The following is a 20,610-nucleotide window of genomic DNA, read 5'->3' as shown; positions in this document are numbered from 1 at the left end:
TTTACTATTAAAAAATAATAAAAATAATAAAAATAATTATAAGTTCACATTTTAAAATATAATTATATGTAATTTTTAAAATATAATTAATAAAATTAAAAGCGTTTTGTTATATATATATTATATATTTTTTATTATATATTAATAATTAATTCTTTTATATAACCAAAACATTAAAACAGCACAATATGCGCTGTTGTCAACTTAATAAATTCATTAGAAAAATTTTATTTTTAAAATTAATATAATTTTTTTTTAAACACTTGTATTATCTTCTATCAATTGCACAAACAATATTATCCATTATTATACTTTTCATAGAACAAAAACGCGTCATGTAGATACAAATTATTCAAAAATGTTGCCAACATTACAGAATATAATATTCTTTATTTATAAATATATGGATAAATTTGATCAAAATTATAATTAGATAAAAAATTTAATAAAAAATTAAAAAATAAAAAAAGCATTTATAACATATTTTTAAAAATTCAAACAAATTACATAAAATATGATTTTATTATTAAGATTTAGATATGAATAAAAAAATTAAACATGAATAAAATATTTTAAGAACCAATTTTAAAAAAAATATAATAATTATATTAAATTATGTATATTATATAAATTTAATTTTCAAATTTAAAAAAAAAATGAAATATTATAAAGATGAAAAAAATAAAAAAAATTTTAAAAAACAGCGTAAGGTGTAAACCTTGCGTATATCACTTATTCATGATTGAAGAAATACATAAGTACGTAGAAAGCAAAGCTCTATAGAGATAGAGATTGTAGTAAGTCTTTATAACATGCTTCTCCTGTGGTTTGACAGTTAATTTAAATTTAAAAAATAATTGAAATAAATACTTTTCATGAACATTAAAAAAATAATAGACAATTATTAAAGATCATTTTGTATTATATTTGCGAAAAATGAAATTTAAAATAAAAAAGATAAATATGATTAAATTGTATGATTTATAAAAGTTAGTTTGGTAAAAAATATAGTAGAATCAATGAAAATGAGTTTAATTAATTTAAACACATCACAAATGGAACAAATTCTTTTACTTCTAGAAGATATGTGTTATCTTTCCTATCCTCAATCACAACAAAAATTAAATAAATATGTGAGTAATATAGTCATTATTTTTATGTAATTTTTCGCGGCATGATTCTTTTAAAGATATTGCAATTTTTTATACAATTTTTTAACGATTAAATATTTTTTTTATAAAAAATATTTTTTTCCATGAAATATAAACAATTTTATTACATTAAAATAAATAATTTGTTTATAATATATATTTGTTGAAATATTCATAATATAAGAAATATTTATATACTACTTTTAAAATTAAATATCATTTTAATGTAAATTTTTAATATTGTAGATTCAAACTGCAACAAATACAAAATTATGTTTTCTTATATCAATTTTAGCAAAATCAGAAGAAATGATAATTCATGTAATAGGAGAAAAAATTTTAGATAGAGAATTAAGATTTCCTGTAAGTAAAAATTATTTATGTTATAATAATATAGTATAAATTATAATAATAATATTGTTTATTTTTTGAATATTATTTTTTATATAATTATAAAGAATATTATTTTTTATGCAATTATAAAGAATAAATAAATAAAATCAATCTTTTATTAACTTTAAAAATTTTTTTATCTTATTATTTAATATTTTTATAATATTTAATGAGATTTACAACAAACTTTATATTTTGGAAAATTAAATTTTTGAAATATAATAAATGATGCTTTCAAGAGTTATATTATAAATAAAGGTTGCTTAACAGTGTTTAATCCTCAAATAGAATTCTTAGGAATGTACATAAAAGAAACCATAAAAAAAAGTATTATTGATATAACATGAAACTTTTAGTTTTTTAGTTATAGAAATATAATTATTAATAGTAATATAATTTATCCTTATTCATTAATAAATATACATATTATATATTTATTTATAAAGCTTATTTTATTTTTGTCACTTTTTTTCTGTAAAGTAAATTATAAAATTTTTTAAATAAAATAATATAATTAATTTATTATGAATTTAAAATTTTAATTTGTATATTATTTATATATATAAAAATTATAATATATATTTTATTCAAAATCCTAATATTAAAATATTAAATAATTTTAATATTAATAATATATATATATATATATATATATATCTTCTTTTAGATATCAAATAATATTTTACATAAAACTATACAAAATAAAAAGCCAACTGCTATAGATATGACAATGCTTGATGAAGAATTATTATATCATCTTCAACCAATATGTTCAATATCAAATTCATTTTTAACTGTTCCTATAGTACATCCTAAACAGAATTATATAGCTTTGTTAGTTTGTTTGATTGATAATGATTCCAAAAATGAAATTATATGTAAATGTGCAATAGTACAAGATTGTTTTAGGTAATATTTTTTTGTATTATATTAAAAATTAATTAATTAAATTTTAGAATAGTGTAGCAATTTTATGAAATATTAAAATTATATTCATTAAAAAAATATTTTTCTTTAGATATATTTGAATATTTTTTCTTTAATATAGATTTTGCTTAGGATTTCTTCTAAATTCATTTACATGTTATGAAGAAACTCGATTGAAACTACAATGTCAAAAATTACTTGCTGTTTCTAGAAAACTTTATATATATTTAGGTAATATTATCATTATTAGAAAATTAATATACAAAAATTTATAAATATTTATCATTTTTTATATATTAATGATTAGGAGAAATTTCTGATTTATTGAGAGAAATAATGACAGAAGCTAAAAATCTAACAAATGCAGAACGCTGTTCATTATTTTTATTAGATCCTGAACAACAAGATCTAGTTGCTAAAGTGTTTGATGGTATTGCTATAGATAAAGTAAGTTTAAACTTTAAAAAGACTTAAAAACTTAAATATATGCTTCATATATAAAATTAAGAATATAATTATTTCTAGTCTCTGGAAGAAATGAGAATACCAATAGGACAAGGTATAGCAGGTCATGTTGCAACTAGTGGAAAAGTGCTTAATATTAGAAATGCATATGAACATCCTCTTTTTTATCCTGGTATAGATCAAATAACAGGATTTAGAACAAGAAATATTTTATGTTTTCCAATTAGAGATGAAGAAAAAATTGTAGGTAAGAAAAAATTATTATTATATATCACAAAAAGAAAATTAAATTTTTTAGTAACATTATTTTTATATTTTTAAAATGTAAAAAAATTGTCTACTATAATATGAATTGTAATTACAGGTGTTGCACAACTTTGTAACAAAAAAAATGGATTATACTTTGATGTTTTTGATGAAGAAGTTGCAACAGCATTTAGTATTTATTGTGGTATTTCTTTAATGCATAGTATTGTTTATAAAAAAATGCAAATTGCTCAAGCAAGAAGTAAGCTTAGTAATGAAGTGATGATGTACCATATGAAGGTAAAATTTTCTTAAAATATAAATATTTTTTATTGATTTTTATTTTCAATAAAATATTATATATATATATAGATAGATGAAGAAAGTATTCAAGTAATTTTGAACTGTAAGGATAAACATGATATAAAAGACTTTAATAAATTTGAATTTTGTCCTAGAAATGTACCTTATGATAATATACCTTGTTATATAATTAAAATGTTTGATGACTTAGGTCTTATTAAATATTGGAAATTGAAATTGTCAACTTTAATCAGGTAATTCATAAAATTTTCGATATAAAATTAATATAATAAAAATAAAATATTAATTAAAATACAGATTTTATTACAGATTTATATTGTATGTAAAAAAAGGATATAGAGATGCACCATATCATAATTGGATACATGCATTTTCAGTGACACATTTTGCATATTTATTAATAGGAAATTTAAATCTTATTAATGAAAATTATTTAACACATTTAGAAGCTTTAACTTTTTTAGTGTCTTGTTTATGTCATGATATAGATCATAGAGGAACAAATAATATGTTTCAAACAATAGGTTCTACAGTTTTAGCTAGTTTATATAGTTCTGAAGGTTCTGTAATGGAGGTAAATTAACAATAAAACATGAATAAAATTATTGTAATAAGAGTCATAATTAATAGAATAACTTGTTATTTTCAACATTTTCAATATTTAACAGAGACATCATTTCGCACAAACCATGTGTATTTTAAATACAGAAGGTTGCAATATATTTGAGAATTTTAACAGTAAAGAATATGGTGAAATATTAAATATGTTGAAGAATAATATACTTGCAACAGATTTAGCATCTCATTTTCGAAAAGTAAAGAAACAGGAAATGATGATTAAAGATAAATTTGATAAAAATAATCTTACACATAAAAAGTTATTGATTGATATGCTTATGACATGTTGTGATCTTAGTGATCAAACTAAATATTGGGAAATTACTAAAAAAACTGCAGTAATATATCAAATTCTAAATTTGGATATATTTCTATAAAAAAATAATTTATTTAAAAATTTATATACTTTTTTTTCTTGTATTAGGAAAAAATTTATGAGGAATTTTTTTCACAAGGAGATTTGGAAAAAAGTATGGGTACTTCTCCTATAGAAATGATGGATAGAGAACGAGCATCTATACCAGACCTTCAAGTTCATTTCATTACAAATGTAGTTCTTCCACTTTTTATGTAAGCATTTTAATATAACTTTTTGATAAAAATCAAATTTAAAATTTATTCAATTATTTATTATTATGTTATTTGATTATTCATTTTATTAAATCAAATTATTTTAGTTCTTATATCATTTTGTTTTATTCTTATTATTTTTTTAGTAATCTTTCTACATTATTTCCAATGATACAACCACTTATTGATGTGCTGAAAGAAAATCGAGATTTATGGGAAGAATCTAAAAATGTATTTAAAAAATACATGGAAAAAGGAATGGAAGGTATAACTATTCTATTGAATCCTACTTTTGAAAAAGAAGTAACAGAACTTTATGCTCAACGCAAAAAAGATTTCAATTTTAATGATTCAACATTAAAATAATATACAATAATGTAAAGGTGTATATTTATTATGAATGCAAACATTTTAACATATATAAATCATGACATTTTAAATTTACAAGCAAAAAAATAAGTCTATTAATTACTAATTATATAAGAATTAAAGAAAATTTTTCTTTATTATAAGAGCGCTGGCGTTCTAAAAATATATGTTAGAAATTTAATGTAATCTATAATATTATTTTAGATTAAGCCATGTAAATATGTAGAGTACATAAATATATATATATACATATATATATATATATATTTATATATAATATATGTATAATTATGAATTATATATATATTTTATTTTATTTTTTGAAAATATATTTTTTAATATATAAAATAAATGCCTATTATTATATATTTATATTTAATATGTATTTGATATATTATTATTTAATATTATTTAATATTATTTTAATAAAATTTTTATTTATAAGGATAATATATTTGTACGAAGAATAGACTTTGATTTTAAAAATATATATTATATTTTAAAAATATGAATTAAAATTTTGTTAAAAATTTTTTATAATATTATAATTTATATAAAAATATTATAAAAATAAATAGTATATAAAATATTATAATTCATAAGAAATAAAACAATACAATATAATGAATAATAAAATTTATATTATATATTTAAATAAATTTATCATTATTTTACAATTTTAAGCAAAAAAACTTTCACAAGTCTTTTAAGTAGTTCATTTATAAAAAAATTAATATCAAAACGTGCATTCATAAAATTCAATTTTTAATATTTAATAAAATTTTTAATATTCTAAAAAATAAACAAGATATTTCAAGTAATGAAAATGAAAAAATTGATTCTATGTATATATATATTTCTAAAATTAAAAAAATTATAAAAAAATATTCATATTCGCAAAAAATAGCAATTACATATATATATATATATACACATTATAGTTAGAATATAGAGTTAAGAAATGGTATAGAAGAAATATCTTTAGAATTAAAAAAATTATAAAAAAATTCAATAAGTAAAAAAATAATCAATTAAATGATAAAAAATGGATGACAAATCATTCTATTTCTATATTTATTCTATGATTTATTAAAATGCAAATATGTAAACAAAAATCTTTAAATACCGATTATAAGTTTAATCAATCAAATAGAATCGGATTATTTAAATTCTAGAAGAAAATGGCGCGCCCGCGAGAATAGATGGCGTTAAAAGCAGTGATTCAAATTAAACTGAAAATTCGTTATGTATTTGAGGGATAAAACTTACATGATCCCGCCTATGACACGAAATGGAGATTGTCGTTAAGGATTTCCGTTCTTTTATATATTTTGTCATTAAAAGACAGTAATTTGTGTAATTTATTTAATCTTGTTGTGAAAATTATATTTATAATTTTTCAGTTTTTATACAAATGTAAAAGGTAAGCAAATATATTAATAAGTATATCTCAATCCCCTAATTTATTTCCTTTAAAATATGTTTATATATATTTTTATAGTACTTTGATATTTGTTTAATGTAATAATAAATTTATTGATATTAATTAAATTGTGAATTCAATTAAAATCAATAAAAAACAAATTATTATAATTATATATATACGTAATTGAATTAAATTTATTTTTTATTATTTAACTATTTTATCATTTCTTTATCATTTTTATTATTTAATATTATTATTATTGTTATTTACTATAATAATACTTTAATAATATTATTATTGTTACTTACTATTTATAAATATTTTTTATAAAAAATTATATATATATATATGTTTAAATAAAATTGTGTTAATAAAAATAATTATATTATTTATTATTAATTTTTATTATATTACAATTTTAACTATAATTCATGTACTGATTATATTATTAAATATAATATTACATATATTTTATATATAATATTTTACTTTTTACATATATATTTTTACTTAAAAATATAATAATATTTTAATTTATATCTAAAGTATTTATATGACTATTTTACAGATTTTAAATATGGGTACTAGATCAAAAAATAGAATTAAAGAAATGATTACCAAGGATCTTATGAATATCCATAATACTTGTCAAGAAGTTAAAAAGTCTATTAATGATAATTTACAAGATACTTTGAATTATTTACATAGTTTAATTGCTCAAATACCACAATCAGCTTCTGGACCTTTAATTACAAAGACACCAAGTGTTCTAAGGAAAAGAGGCATTCAATGTATTGAAACTATTCCAGAAAATGATATTATTATTATTGATAATACACTATCAAATATTAGTGTAATAAATGAAAAATTAGAAAATAAAAATATAAAAAATGAGAATATAGAAGAAACTATTGGTCGGAAAAAAAGAGAAGCCTCAATGAAAGCTGCAAATAATATTAAAATGCAGCAATCAATATCACTTAATACAAAATTACGAAGACCATCAAACTTTGAAGGAGACATTGTTTTAAATGTTAGTATTATAGCTTTTTATATGTAATGTAATGTGTAATTATATATTGTATAATATTAATTTTTATTCTTAATATCTGATAATGTATAGTATTAGTCAATCAATATATTAAATTTAATTTCTTAATAAATATAAATTTTTTAAAAAATATTAAATATTTTTAAATTTTTAGAAGAAACGTGAGAGTGCATCTAAAAGAAAAAAATCTGCTAGAAGTAGCTCAGATGAAGATACCTCACAAGGTCCTACAAAACATAGTAAAACAGAAGAGAAAAATGAAACTCTTTTAAAGAAAATTACAGATTTAAATTCACAAAATCATTCTCCTATAATGATACATACAATAGAACAAGAAAAAAATGAATTATCTTCTTCGATAAGAACGAGAAGTTCAAGTAGAAAAAGAACTTTTTCACAAAGTGAAAATATGAAAAATAAAAAATCTAATAATATTGATGATACAGTCATTGCACCAATAACAAATGATATTGATGAACCTTCGATGTATGAGGATGCAATTGGAAAACCTACTCCTATTATGAATTCTACAATGAATTTCAATTCTACTTTTACTACACAGAAAATTATGAATGCTACTGTAGTTTTGGAACCTTTATCAACAGTAAAACTAAATGAGACTGTGACAATTAAAAAAACTTCAGATAATAATATAAGAAATAGTAATGAACAGAAAACAGATGAAATGAAAATAGAATTTCAAACTTTTAAAGTACCATCTTCTCCATCACCTTCCTCAATGGCTCTACAATATAGAATGCAACAATTAAAACAAGCCATGGTCAATAAAGAATTTGATGAATTACTCACAGAGGATGAATCATCTCCTGAAGTGAAAAAACCTAAAGCAAATATTAAAAAACAAGAAATTAGAAAACGACAAAAACGTTTAAATAATTCTACAACATCAAGTGATGATGGAATACCTAATACTCCAGCGAAACCAACTTTGAAGGAAATTAGCACAATTATTAATACAGGATTCCAGGAAATGAGAAATACATATAAATCAAATGCTTTATTTAGTCCATATGCTAAGGAATCTGTAAAAAAGAGAGTTGAAGCATTTGAGCAAGTAGGCATGAATAGTCCAAAACCTGCTGTTGATATTGATGTACCCACTAGAATAACTAGAACAAAAACTCGTGCTAGAGCTGCTGCACAAGCAGAAGCTTTAGAAAATATGAATATTACAGAGAAAACAGTTGCTCATAAATTGGCACGAAAATCACTTGCAAAAGCCAAAAAAATTTCACTAGCAAAGCAGAATAAGGATGTTGATGAACATAAAGAGGTATTTAAAATAAAAAAATATAAAGAGAAACTGTAGATAAACAGAAACTTAGATAAATATTATTTATAATATATTGTTTATAATATATTATATATATATATATAATGTACATCATTATGTATAATATGTATAATAATCTCAAAAAATTTAAAATTATTTAAAAATATGAATTATTTTATTAATTGTAAATTTATTTATATTTTCAATTTTATTTTTAGAATAAACTACAATCTACACAAAAAATTAAAATAATTTCAATGGAAAAAATAAATTATAAACAACAACAGAAGACCACTCCATTAACTAAAACAAAAACTCAACTACCATTGTCTGTTAATCGCATTCCTCATACTCCATCAAATCAAATTAACACAAATGTAAGAATTTATTGATTTTTATTTATTATATTAATAATATTATTTTTTGAAAAGTAATATTTTAATTTTAGAATAATAAGCCTTTAAGTGCTGTGCGTTCAAATATTATTACATCGGTGGAATCTTTAATTCAAGCTCCAAAATCAGTCAATAAACGTAATTCATTAGATAAAATAGATGAAAAGAAGCGAAAATTAAATGAAGAGGATGCAAGAAAAAAACGAGAAGAGGCATTGAGACTTCAAACTGAAGAAAAAAGAAGGTAAAATATATTCATTTTTAAACTAATACATATTACTGAAAAATGTATCAAATATATATAATAATATATGAAATATAAAGGAAAAGACAAGAAAAAGAATTAAGAAATAAATTAGCAAGAGAAGCAAAAGAAAAACAAGATATGGAAAAACGTCAAAAAGCTGAAAAAGAAAGAGAAGAAAAAGCACGTTTAGCGCAACAATTGCAAGAGAAACAACGAGAAGAAATGGAAAAGAAACGTTTGGCTCAATTACAACGAGCTCAGGTATAAAATTAATAATTTACAAAATAAATATGAACAAAAAATAAATAAAAATATTGATTTTTATATATTCAGAAAATCTAATTATAATTATATTATTTTTTCAGGAGAAAGAAGAAAGGAGAAAACAAGAAGAACAACTTCGTTTGCAACGTTTACAAGAACAAGAAGAAGCAGAACGTATATTAGCTGAGCAAAGACGCCGAGAACAGGAAGCTGAAAGACGAAAAGAAGCTGAATTAAGAACTCAACAACAAGTTGCGATTGAAGCAATGAAAGCTAAAAATCAAATTGCACAAGTAAAATTATTAAATTAATAAAATGTTTTTTGTTTGTTTTATTGTTTTTACAAAAATACAATTTATTCTTAATTTAATATATTAGACAAAATACGGATCTAAGTATAATGGACCAACAACTTACATTTTGGATAGTGAACCTGACGATGATGATTCAGATGATGAAACTAAACCAAAGCATATAATTCCATACTGGGCGCAATGTAAGTATATTTTGTTTAAATAAAAATAAAAATTTTGGTTATTTTACATACCTATTAATAAAAGTTTCAATAATTGTTATTATATTTTTATGATATTGTTAATAAATAAGTATAAATTTTTAAAATAATCTAGCTTTAGTTTTGCAGCTTTAGTTTTAATTTGAATATATTCACTTTTATAATTATCAAATAAGATAAACAAATATGAATTTTTTATACATTTGAATTCTTATTATTTTTAGCGCAAATACGTAAAACTCAACTTGCAATACAACGATATATTCCGGAGAGAGCAATTTTTAAATTCTTTGATACCAGAAAGTGCACACCAGATTTGACTCAACTGTTTCATGGTATAGATAGAAATAAATTAAAACGTACATCCAGTGCAATCTGGAAGACACCTCCACGTTATTCCATGATGGAAACTGAATGAAAGGTATAATTTATTAAGTCAAATATTATTGATTTCAATTTGTGCCTTACAGAAGTACTTGTTATATTTTGTATATGTAATATAGAAAAAATATTACATCGTAACTATCATTGAAAAATAATATATATTTTTTTGATATATCAATATATGTAATATCATTCCATTTGTTAATTTTTAAGCTAATCAATGAATGTTATTTCTATATTGATCAAATTTTACTATTCTTTTTTATCTATATGTATCATTTTTATTATGTTAAGATTGGCAAAAAAAAGAATTATCATACAGTTAATCAATAATAAGTAATAAATAATCATATTCATATAACTTTTTAACAAAAAGAAGATTTTATTCATTTATTTGATCGAAGTTTATTATATTTATAACCAATGAATCTTTTTTTTTTTTTTTTTTGTAATAAAAAATTTATTAAAGTGAAATATTAATGCGATATTACCTTTTATTTTGATGATATTTCAAAATATTTTCTTTTTTACGTGTAGTGATTTTACGACAGTGATTACGTTTATTTACTAAAAAAAAAAATATTACAAGTATGTATTTAAATTTATATATACATATATATAATATATATATAGTTTATATAAGACATAATAATTTATATAAACTATTATTAATAATAATTGGAACAAATCATTGACACAATTATCAATTTATAAAAATAAAAATAAATTTAATAAATAATTAATTAAATAGCTTACGTTACTCTTTGTAGTAATGCTGGTAATTTTGGTGGTTGAATGATTTCCAAAGGTCTTAATCTTAAGTGTGTATATATAGGTATCTGTAACATTATTTTCTTTATGAATTATGTATAATATTTAATATTTTTAATGTAATATTATTTTTGTAATAGACAAAATTATATTAAATATAAAAATATTTACATATGGTAAAGAAGTGTCTAAAATTGGATAATCTATAAGCAACATTAATGTTGCTCTATCCATCATGCTAATAGTAAGTCTTTGTCCATTGATCATAATATAATCTGTTTTAAAAGCTGTTTTTGATATATCAGAATCAGTTATTTGGCTAATAATTCCTCCTTCAAGAACCTTTTTATATTTACATAATAGTAAGTTAATAATTAATAAACATTCTTTTTATTGATAATAGTTGCAAAAAACATTAATTACTTTTAATGTAGTAGAACTAGCAACTTTTTTAATATCTGGTGGTAATCTGTAATCTTTAAAATACTGATAAGTTGGAATCATTGGTAAAATCGGTGACCAAGGTTTAAATGTTCCAAAAGTTGAAATGTAACGTCCGCCAAATGTCCACAAACGTACAGAATGATCTGTACTAGCGCTTAGCAAAGATTAATAAGATTAGCAAAAAGAATAGCATGAATTTTATATTGTTTTAATGATAAAATTTAATAATAAATTTAAATAAAAAAAATTTAATAAAGATTATTTTGAATATTTAACAATTTTTTTGGAAAAATTATGAATTGAAAATTCATAATTAAATAAAATTTGTTAAAATTTATTATCGAAGAAAAAACTAAAAAAAGATATATTCAAAAAAAAATTTTTTTTATATGAATAATTGTTATAATATTATAACATAAATGTGCATAAAAAAAATTTTAAAGTTCATAAAATAAGTTATATTAATATTTATATTGATTTCCGAGTTAATGTAACATTTGGAATCAAGAAGTTACAATAAATCACAAGGAAAGTCATTTCTATCTCGAACGAAATATTTATGAATATATTTGAATAAAAATACATTAAAAAAAAAGCTTTTGAAAATAAGTGAGACAAAACATTAATTATATTAGTGAAAATGATAATATTACAATAAAATATTACATTAATTTAAAAAAAATCTTATTTTTACCTAATAATAATGCGTGCATCTGGAATTATTTGTACAGATGTAATAGATTTTAAATGACCACGTACAGATGAAAGTAAAAGTGGTAAAGGTTGATCTTTTACAGCTCTTTTTGCTCTGCCCAAAAATCTATCTTTCCATAAAAATGGAAATTCTAACCGTAAATGAATCATATTTATCTCAGGAGGATCTGATACCAAATAATTTGCAAGATACCAAACTTTAATATATCCAGCACAATGTCCTAAATTATAATAAATTTAATAATATATAAATTTAAAATATAATAAATTTTGTATTAATTAAATATTGCATTATATATAAAAATAATTTTTAACAATTAATTAGAAGTAATAAAAATGAGAAAATTTTTTTTTTACCTGTTACAAGAAAATGATTTTCAGGATCAGTTGCTAATGCTAATGCACAATCACGTACAATATGAATAACTGAAAAAGCTTCTAAAAATCCTCCAGCCGGATGATGAGTCCATACTTGTATTAAACCGGAATCAAGAGAAACTAATAATGTTCCAACATCAGGTTTAACTGATCGAGCATTTAAAAATATCATAGATCGAACAGCAACAATTCGTGTAATATTCAATGCAGATTCTTGATGTTTAGAAACTGTTTCATATTGACTATTAACAAATGATTGTAATTGTGATTCAAATTTTTTTTACAAAAATATAATAATGGTATATAGAATACCTTTGTAACGAAATGAATTCTTTTGTAATTTCTTCAGATTTATTTTTTTCATTTGTTTTATCATTTTGTAGATATTTTATTCTAAATCTATGTAACATTAATTAATTCAAATTTATTTTTTATAATATATTGTTTTTAAAAAATTTTAAATTTATTATTTATTATTTATATCTTCATTTCATTTTAATATTTTTAATCTTTCAGATCTTACCGAGCCATTGGTTCGTTAACTTTATATTTCCGATATGGTTGGCCTGTTTCTAATCTCCAAAGAATTATCTCTCCATTAAAAGTTGCTGTAGCCAATACCTGAGGATACCACATAGCTGAACAAAGAATATCATCAGTATGAATTAGCCCCCAATGTTTTTTATAGATATATGCATCAGAAATTGCGAATTCTACAACTTGATGGTTCCAACTACTGCATAAAATTCGATTTTCCAACCAAACTAAACTTGTTACTTCACTATATAGAATAATGAAATAAACATATAAGAAATATTTTGATATTATATTACTTAGTAATAAATAACAAAAGTGGCTAGAGCAACTCTTAATAGAAAAAAATAATATAATATAATAAAAATATACCATTGAGTTTCAAGTTCCATATTTCGTAAACAAGTACCAGTATTAAAATGCCATATTTTTAATGTTCCATCTCGAGCACCTGTCACTAGTAATTGTTCAGACTCATCAAAACATGCAGCAGTAATTTCAATGTCATGAAACTGGCCATATAAAAATCTGCTATGTGCATGTGTTACTAAAAATAAGCGATTTCCAAGCCATGGATCCCAAATTATTATACAAGAATCTAATCCAGTTGAAACTACCTAAGTTTTTGTATAAATGATTAAACAAAATAATCTAATTTCTGATATAGAGATTACAAAGAATATGAATTACCACTTTGTAGAGATGATTATATAAAACACAAGAGACAGATTTTGTATGTGTAAAGCCATCAGATACTTCTTCATCAACTTTAGGATCACAAACAATTATTGCAATTATTGCACCAGCAACGATCATTTTGCGATTTAATGTATTATACACTATAGTCATTGTTGTATGTTCCCCTAATTCAGTAGGAAGACCATTATATGTCTATGTAAAATAATTAAATTTTATATTATTATTTAATTAATATTATTCTATTTCTGTAAATAAAATTAACAGAAATATCTTTGATAAAAATATTTTGTAGAATATTCATATAGAATATTTCTTTTAAAAATATTTGTACTTCCTGAATTGTAAGTAATAATTTCTATCAAAATAGTTAATGAATATAAAATTTTTATTAGATAAATCAATTAAATGTTTTATTTTTTTAATTATGAATTAAATATTTCTTTTTTAAATATAAAACATGCTAATTGGTCCAAATAAAAATTATATTTGCATCAATAAATATTAATTATACTTAACAAATAGAAAAAATTAAGTACAAATATTTTAATAATTGTAATGTATTAATGTATTAATATTATTGTTATTATTAAAACCTGAATACAAGACTGAGCTAATATATCCCACACTTTGATACATCTATCTTTTGATAGAGAATATACGCGTTTACCGTCTTGAACAACTAAGGCGCAAATACCTGCGCGATGACCTTGAAATATAGAATTTGGTCTTCTTGTTACATAGGGATTCCAAATTCGAACTATGCAATCTGGTCCACCAGTTACTAATAATTGAATTTCTAAATAGATAAATGTTTAAAAATATATATATATATATATATATAAATAAACGAATAAAAACTTTTTTTTATAGCTATATATACCTTCGCAAAAAATGAAGCAAGATATACCCATGTTAACTTTAAATTTATATTGAGTTTTAGTCTTTGTAAGATCGCTTATTAACAAAGAACAAGTACTACATCTACTACTAGATATAAAAGATCTTAAAGTTCCGTAATAGGCTACTTGTTTCACCCAATTTGTATGAACATTTTTAAATTCTAAAATTCTGATTCCTTTCAATTCGCCCTATAATGTAGATTTTAACTAATTAAAATATATTAATTTATATACATAATATATATATATATAGAATCTAATCATATTTAATAATAAATTTAAATTTCTTTCATAAATTTTCAGAAAAGTTTTTTAAAAACAAAATATATATATATATATATTGTTATTACTTGAATCCATAAATATGAACGAAATTTTTCATTTGAATATTTTAATTATTATTTCTATCATTTTATTATATTATGAAGAAAGTTTTCAATAATTAATAATAAATTTATTGAATAAAAAGTAGAGAATATTAGAATTCTAATTTTTTTTAGAATTTTTGAAATAAGAATATTGAAAAAATTTTAATAAAATGAATGACCCAATGGACTCAAGAATACTACAGTGTAATTAATGAAGAAGTAGAACATTACGGAGGATATTAAAATTTTAAAAATTCTAAAGTAAATTATTTGCCTTAAGTACAGAATCGTAACGAATGAATAACGTATCACGTTGAGGATCATGTTTAAATGGTCCTTTGTCTAATGGATTAAAAATTATGATTTTAACAGATCCACTCATATCTCCAAATACAAAATGTGATTCCTCTTTGATATTTTTACTAAAGTAATAAGCCATACAAATAACTGCATTTTCCAATCCTGTTATCTGATTGTAAAATTTTTAATATGTATTTTTTAAAATTTTGTTTATAAATAATGAATTTATGTAAAAATCAAAATTAATATTTATTTAGAAAAATATAACCAACCATTATTCGAAGATCAAACTTTTTTGCCTCTGTATCGTAAAATCTTAAATCGTATTCGGTAGAACTCGTACATACTATTTGTATATCAGGCATTACTATCATATCAGTTATTAAAGTTTGTTGAACTTTTAAAGATGCTGGAAAACATTTGAAAAATTAACATAGATGTATATAGAAAAAAAATGCAGAATAAAATTACTAACGATTTACAGATTTTGCACTACGTTCGTATTTTAAATCTAACGACCAATAATTTATAATTCCTTCCTTGGTCACAGTCAAATAAGATCCTCTATGAAAACTTGTAGTCCTGTCCTAAGTATACGCATAGAATTATTTTTTAATAATTAATAACAATATAATATTATTATTAAGAATAAATATGTTATATAATAAGTAAATATTTATTAGAAGAAATATATTAATCAAATTTTTGTTTTTTATATCATAGTCTTTCTCTTCTTATAAATTTTTTAATTTATATATATATGCAATATAGTTATTCTTTCTCTATTTGTAAATATAAATTTATATTGTACAATTTATATTGTGAATATAAATTAAATATAAATATACTTATACAGGTAATATTTCGGGATAAAACATAATTTTGTGTATAGCTGTACGATGATATGATTTCAAGAGTTGAGGAATACCAGTTATAGGAAGTTTCAATATTCGCAATTGTAATGAAATATCTTTTTTCTGGAATTCTACTAATAAATAAGAAATAAATTCATTCCATGTAATATTTCCATCTCTTTTTAAGTTCATCTATTATTAATAAAAAAGAAAAATTATGTATGTTAATAAAAAACATAAAGATAAAATAATAAATCTTCATTATTACTTTTCTAAATAAGATTTTAAATTCATCTTCTGGCATTTTAATATGCAATATATTTTCAAACGCATCATATAACTGATCAATATTCATTTCTTCATTTGGTGAAGTCTATACATTCATAATGAAAAATGAAAATTATTATATTAAATATATAAATAATAAAAATATAAATTTTAGCAATTTAATTTTTTTATGTTATATTAATTATAATTTTATTAGTTTATTTTTGAAAGTTTTTAAAAATATTAAATAAAATTTAAATTTTTTAAATTTGTAAATACCAAAAATGCTTCGTGCAGTTGAATTAAAGATTCTTCTGTGCATTGTTCTTGTATACTTTTCGTTTCAAAAAAATCTATAAAAGCTTTTTGAATGCTAAATAAAAAAAAATGGATTATACAATAATGAATTAATTTTATGAAATATTTCAAACATTATTATTTTTACTAACCTATTATTATCGACATCAAAGGTATTATCAAAGATATTATTATTGTAAGCATTATTATCAAAATATTCCATTTTTGTAATTATATGAATTATAGATTATAATCTATTATCAGTTGTATATAATATAAATAAAGATAATATGACAAATAGATTTGTCAAACATTTTTGTCAAATTTTGACATACATAAAACGAATGTATAAGATAGTACTTTGTTACTTTTTAAATAATATTCATTTACATATATAAAAATGATATCGTTATTTGAAAAAATAATGTTTATCAATATGAATCAATAAATAATATTATTTAAATACAAAAAATAATATAAAACAAGTAAATAAAAATTACTTTACAAATGAAAAAATAAATATTTTATTAATGCATAAAAAAATATAAAATAATTCAATCGCAAAATAGCACAAATTAATTATTTTCTATATAATATATAATATAATATATAATATTAATCCTAAATATGTTTAGATAAAATATAAAAAATGATATACTTTGTTTCCCTAATCTATAAACAGAGTTATAAGATAATCAATATTTTCTTGCATGGAAAATTCGCTTGCATTCTATTGTATATTTAAATATATTTTGTTCGTATAAAATATGTTTTTTTTTAAAATATACATTTTTTTCAAAAATTGATATTTTTATAATCAGTCTTTTTTATTAATCTTTTTATTAAATCATGGAATTATTTAAAGCTTTAAGCCTATTCAGTAGAGGAAAATATGAAGAATGTACAATAATATGTACAGATTTATTAAAAAAAAATCCTCTTGATCAGGTATAAGTACATTTAATATCTATTTTATTTAATAATTTATATTTTTATAGATCTTTATTATAGACTGCATGGATCTTAAAAATGCGTGCCTTAACATTACAAGTATATATAGATGATATAGAAGGAGAAGAAGAAGGAATTGCTGAAAGTTTATTAGATAATTATACAATATCTTCTATGCCTAGACCAGGAACATCTTTAAAAAATCCTGGTACTTCTTTCACAGGACAATATCTTCGGCCCAAAACTCAATCAGGTTAATTTTTGAAAATTTAAAATAATATTAAATAATTATAATATTACATAATTAAAAAGAAATTTAAATATAGAATTTTAACATAAAAATATAATATCTCTTCAAAGGTAGACCACTTACTGGTATTATACGACCAGCTACTCAATCTGCTATATCTCAATCAATTGAGCAAACTTTAAGGACACCCAGAGTTGCTATGACAGCTAGACCAATTACTGCAAATTCTAGCCGAAATATTAGGTATAATTATTTGCATTACTAAATAATATGATTTTAATTAATAAATTTTCATTTTATTTATTATTATACTTATCTATTTAAAATTAATTTAAATATATTATGATAGATTAGGTACAGCATCCATGTTAACAGAACCAGGAAGACCGTTTATACAACTATCACGTTTAAATATTTCTAAATATGCTAATCAACCAAATATTGCTAAATCATTATTTGAATATATATATTATTACGAACATGATATAAGATACGTAAGTAAATTCATATTATTCAATATTTGTAATTAATAAAAAACATTAATATTTATTCTATAATTTTTATTAATTATTATTATATTTTTATTTTAATTAATTATAACACATGTAGGCATTAGATTTAGCAGTACAAGCAACAAAAATTTGTCAATATAAAGATTGGTGGTGGAAAGTACAACTTGGTAAATGTTATTATAGTTTAGGAATGATTAGAGATGCAGAACAACAATTTAAATCAGCACTGAGAGATTTTAAAACTATTGAAGTGATCTTACGATTAATCAGAATTTACATTAAACTTGATCAACCATTGGCAGCTTTAGATACATGTAAAAAAGGTCTTGAATATTTTAATAATGATGTGAATATTCTTACGGAAATGGGACGGATATTTGATGGATTAAATAATATGAGTATGTCATTAAAATATTATAAAATAATTGCTCAAGAAGATGCCTCTCATACAGAAGCAATAGCTAGTATCGGAATATATCATTTTTATAATGACCAACCTGAATTAGCTTTGCGATATTATAGGTAAATACAAATATAGATGTAATAAGTAAATATATAATTGAAATCAATTTTTTATTTATCTGAGTAGACGATTATTACAAATGGGAGTGTACAATGCCGAATTATTTAATAATCTTGGACTATGTTGTTTTTATGCTCAGCAATATGATCATGTTATATCTTGTTTTGAAAGAGCAATTACTCTTTCAACTGATGAAAATATAGCAGATATATGGTATAATATTTCTCACATTGCTATTGTATGTATATTATTTTTTTTTAACATTTAATTATATGAATAATATTTTAAATTATTTTTTTAGTAAAAGTTTGATTAAAAATTTTCTATTATATATAGACTTTATTATTAATTATCAAATACTTTAGACAGTAGGTGATATAATGATGGCAGAAGAATGTCTAAAATTAGCTATCATTAATGACAATAGGCATGCATTAGCATATAATAATCTTGGAGTTATACAAATTCGAAATGGAAATATAACAGCAGCAAGAACGTATTTTCATGCTGCTGCTAATATTGCTAACTTTATTCATGAGCCTCATTTTAATAGTGCTTATTTAGCTTACGAGGTATTATAATTGTATATTGTAATAATATATTATATTAATATAGTATTATACTTTTATTGTTTTAAAAATTTTATAGATTGGAGATCTTCAAACAAGTTACATTGCTATAAAGAAATCTTTAAATACATATCCTAATCATTATGATAGTAAAACTCTTCTGAACAAATTAGAGAGATATTTTTCACATGTGTGAATAGAAAAAATAGAAATTTATTTATATCATGTAAAATGTATTATTTTATTGATATTTGATTTTAATTTTACAATTAATATTACGTACATAATATATATGTATGTAAAAAGTATAAATCTCACGATCTAATACTGCTTCATTTAATATTTTTAAATGACTAAAAAATGAATATTTTAATAGGAATGTAATTATAATATAATTAAAAATAGTTAATAATAATTTAATTATAATAAAAATATTTGATAATTATATTTTCTCTGTACATTATACATAGTCAATCATAGTTTAAAATGAATGAAATAAAAATTTTCATTTGTATTTTGTAGATATTTTTGTTTATCAAATTTATGTATAAATATATAACAATCTGATTATAATTTATTTAATCATTATTTGTTATTTTATCCTTAAATTAATATTATATATATATTTATATATAATTAAAT

General features: G+C 20.6%; 4 protein-coding genes across 22 annotated transcripts; 3 read left to right on the top strand and 1 right to left on the bottom strand.

The window, feature by feature from the left end:
- Positions 1 to 776: 776 nt before the first annotated feature.
- LOC122718974 (cGMP-dependent 3',5'-cyclic phosphodiesterase-like) lies at positions 777 to 5,145 on the top strand. Of its 3 annotated transcripts, none has more exons than XM_043944447.1 (12): positions 777 to 1,133; positions 1,398 to 1,514; positions 2,212 to 2,453; positions 2,593 to 2,702; positions 2,779 to 2,918; positions 2,997 to 3,183; positions 3,301 to 3,482; positions 3,555 to 3,739; positions 3,816 to 4,080; positions 4,175 to 4,462; positions 4,549 to 4,694; positions 4,841 to 5,145. In XM_043944447.1, the coding sequence occupies exons 1-12, from the start codon at positions 1,020 to 1,022 to the stop codon at positions 5,058 to 5,060; spliced, it is 2,196 nt and encodes a 731-aa protein (XP_043800382.1). In that variant the 5' UTR covers positions 777 to 1,019; the 3' UTR covers positions 5,061 to 5,145. The 3 variants fall into 3 exon arrangements, with proteins under 3 accessions (XP_043800382.1, XP_043800380.1, XP_043800383.1); XM_043944445.1 differs by having other exon boundaries at positions 3,804 to 4,080; XM_043944448.1 differs by having other exon boundaries at positions 1,014 to 1,133; positions 1,447 to 1,514; positions 3,804 to 4,080.
- A 1,017-nt stretch (positions 5,146 to 6,162) lies between these two features.
- Positions 6,163 to 10,885, top strand: LOC122718973 (inner centromere protein-like). 3 transcript variants are annotated; one of them, XM_043944444.1, is made up of 9 exons: positions 6,163 to 6,486; positions 7,058 to 7,522; positions 7,695 to 8,834; positions 9,053 to 9,211; positions 9,283 to 9,473; positions 9,554 to 9,737; positions 9,842 to 10,033; positions 10,119 to 10,236; positions 10,479 to 10,885. In XM_043944444.1, the coding sequence occupies exons 2-9, from the start codon at positions 7,067 to 7,069 to the stop codon at positions 10,670 to 10,672; spliced, it is 2,634 nt and encodes an 877-aa protein (XP_043800379.1). In that variant the 5' UTR covers positions 6,163 to 6,486; positions 7,058 to 7,066; the 3' UTR covers positions 10,673 to 10,885. The 3 variants fall into 3 exon arrangements, with proteins under 3 accessions (XP_043800379.1, XP_043800378.1, XP_043800377.1); XM_043944443.1 differs by lacking the exon at positions 6,163 to 6,486 and having other exon boundaries at positions 6,988 to 7,522; positions 7,698 to 8,834; XM_043944442.1 differs by lacking the exon at positions 6,163 to 6,486 and having other exon boundaries at positions 6,988 to 7,522.
- On the bottom strand, positions 10,354 to 17,488 carry LOC122718971 (WD repeat-containing protein on Y chromosome). Of its 12 annotated transcripts, none has more exons than XM_043944429.1 (20): positions 17,316 to 17,488; positions 17,146 to 17,239; positions 16,868 to 16,972; positions 16,600 to 16,791; positions 16,221 to 16,332; positions 16,018 to 16,154; positions 15,720 to 15,914; positions 15,059 to 15,266; positions 14,772 to 14,974; positions 14,170 to 14,370; positions 13,852 to 14,096; positions 13,469 to 13,726; positions 13,258 to 13,344; positions 12,925 to 13,187; positions 12,548 to 12,788; positions 11,833 to 12,007; positions 11,581 to 11,751; positions 11,395 to 11,477; positions 11,130 to 11,205; positions 10,354 to 10,664 (listed from the first exon to the last, which is right to left on the bottom strand). In XM_043944429.1, the coding sequence occupies exons 1-19, from the start codon at positions 17,384 to 17,386 to the stop codon at positions 11,199 to 11,201; spliced, it is 3,048 nt and encodes a 1,015-aa protein (XP_043800364.1). In that variant the 5' UTR covers positions 17,387 to 17,488; the 3' UTR covers positions 10,354 to 10,664; positions 11,130 to 11,198. The 12 variants fall into 12 exon arrangements, with proteins under 12 accessions (XP_043800364.1, XP_043800365.1, XP_043800368.1 ...); XM_043944430.1 differs by having other exon boundaries at positions 10,354 to 10,629; XM_043944433.1 differs by having other exon boundaries at positions 14,170 to 14,342; positions 14,873 to 14,974.
- Positions 17,228 to 20,278, top strand: LOC122718975 (tetratricopeptide repeat protein 8). 4 transcript variants are annotated; one of them, XM_043944451.1, is made up of 8 exons: positions 17,228 to 17,336; positions 18,162 to 18,367; positions 18,475 to 18,607; positions 18,714 to 18,858; positions 18,974 to 19,398; positions 19,466 to 19,637; positions 19,765 to 19,971; positions 20,048 to 20,278. In XM_043944451.1, exons 2-8 carry the CDS (start codon positions 18,193 to 18,195, stop codon positions 20,162 to 20,164), a joined length of 1,374 nt encoding a protein of 457 aa, XP_043800386.1. In that variant the 5' UTR covers positions 17,228 to 17,336; positions 18,162 to 18,192; the 3' UTR covers positions 20,165 to 20,278. The 4 variants fall into 4 exon arrangements, with proteins under 4 accessions (XP_043800386.1, XP_043800387.1, XP_043800384.1 ...); XM_043944452.1 differs by lacking the exon at positions 17,228 to 17,336 and adding an exon at positions 17,902 to 17,917; XM_043944449.1 differs by lacking the exon at positions 17,228 to 17,336 and adding an exon at positions 17,955 to 18,111 and having other exon boundaries at positions 18,175 to 18,367.
- Positions 20,279 to 20,610: the final 332 nt, after the last annotated feature.

The sequence above is a fragment of the Apis laboriosa genome, unplaced genomic scaffold (genome assembly GCF_014066325.1).
Source record: "Apis laboriosa isolate Shangri-la unplaced genomic scaffold, ASM1406632v1 scaffold68_cov148, whole genome shotgun sequence".
NCBI lineage: Eukaryota > Metazoa > Arthropoda > Insecta > Hymenoptera > Apidae > Apis > Apis laboriosa.
This window is presented reverse-complemented; position numbering and strand designations above follow the sequence as displayed.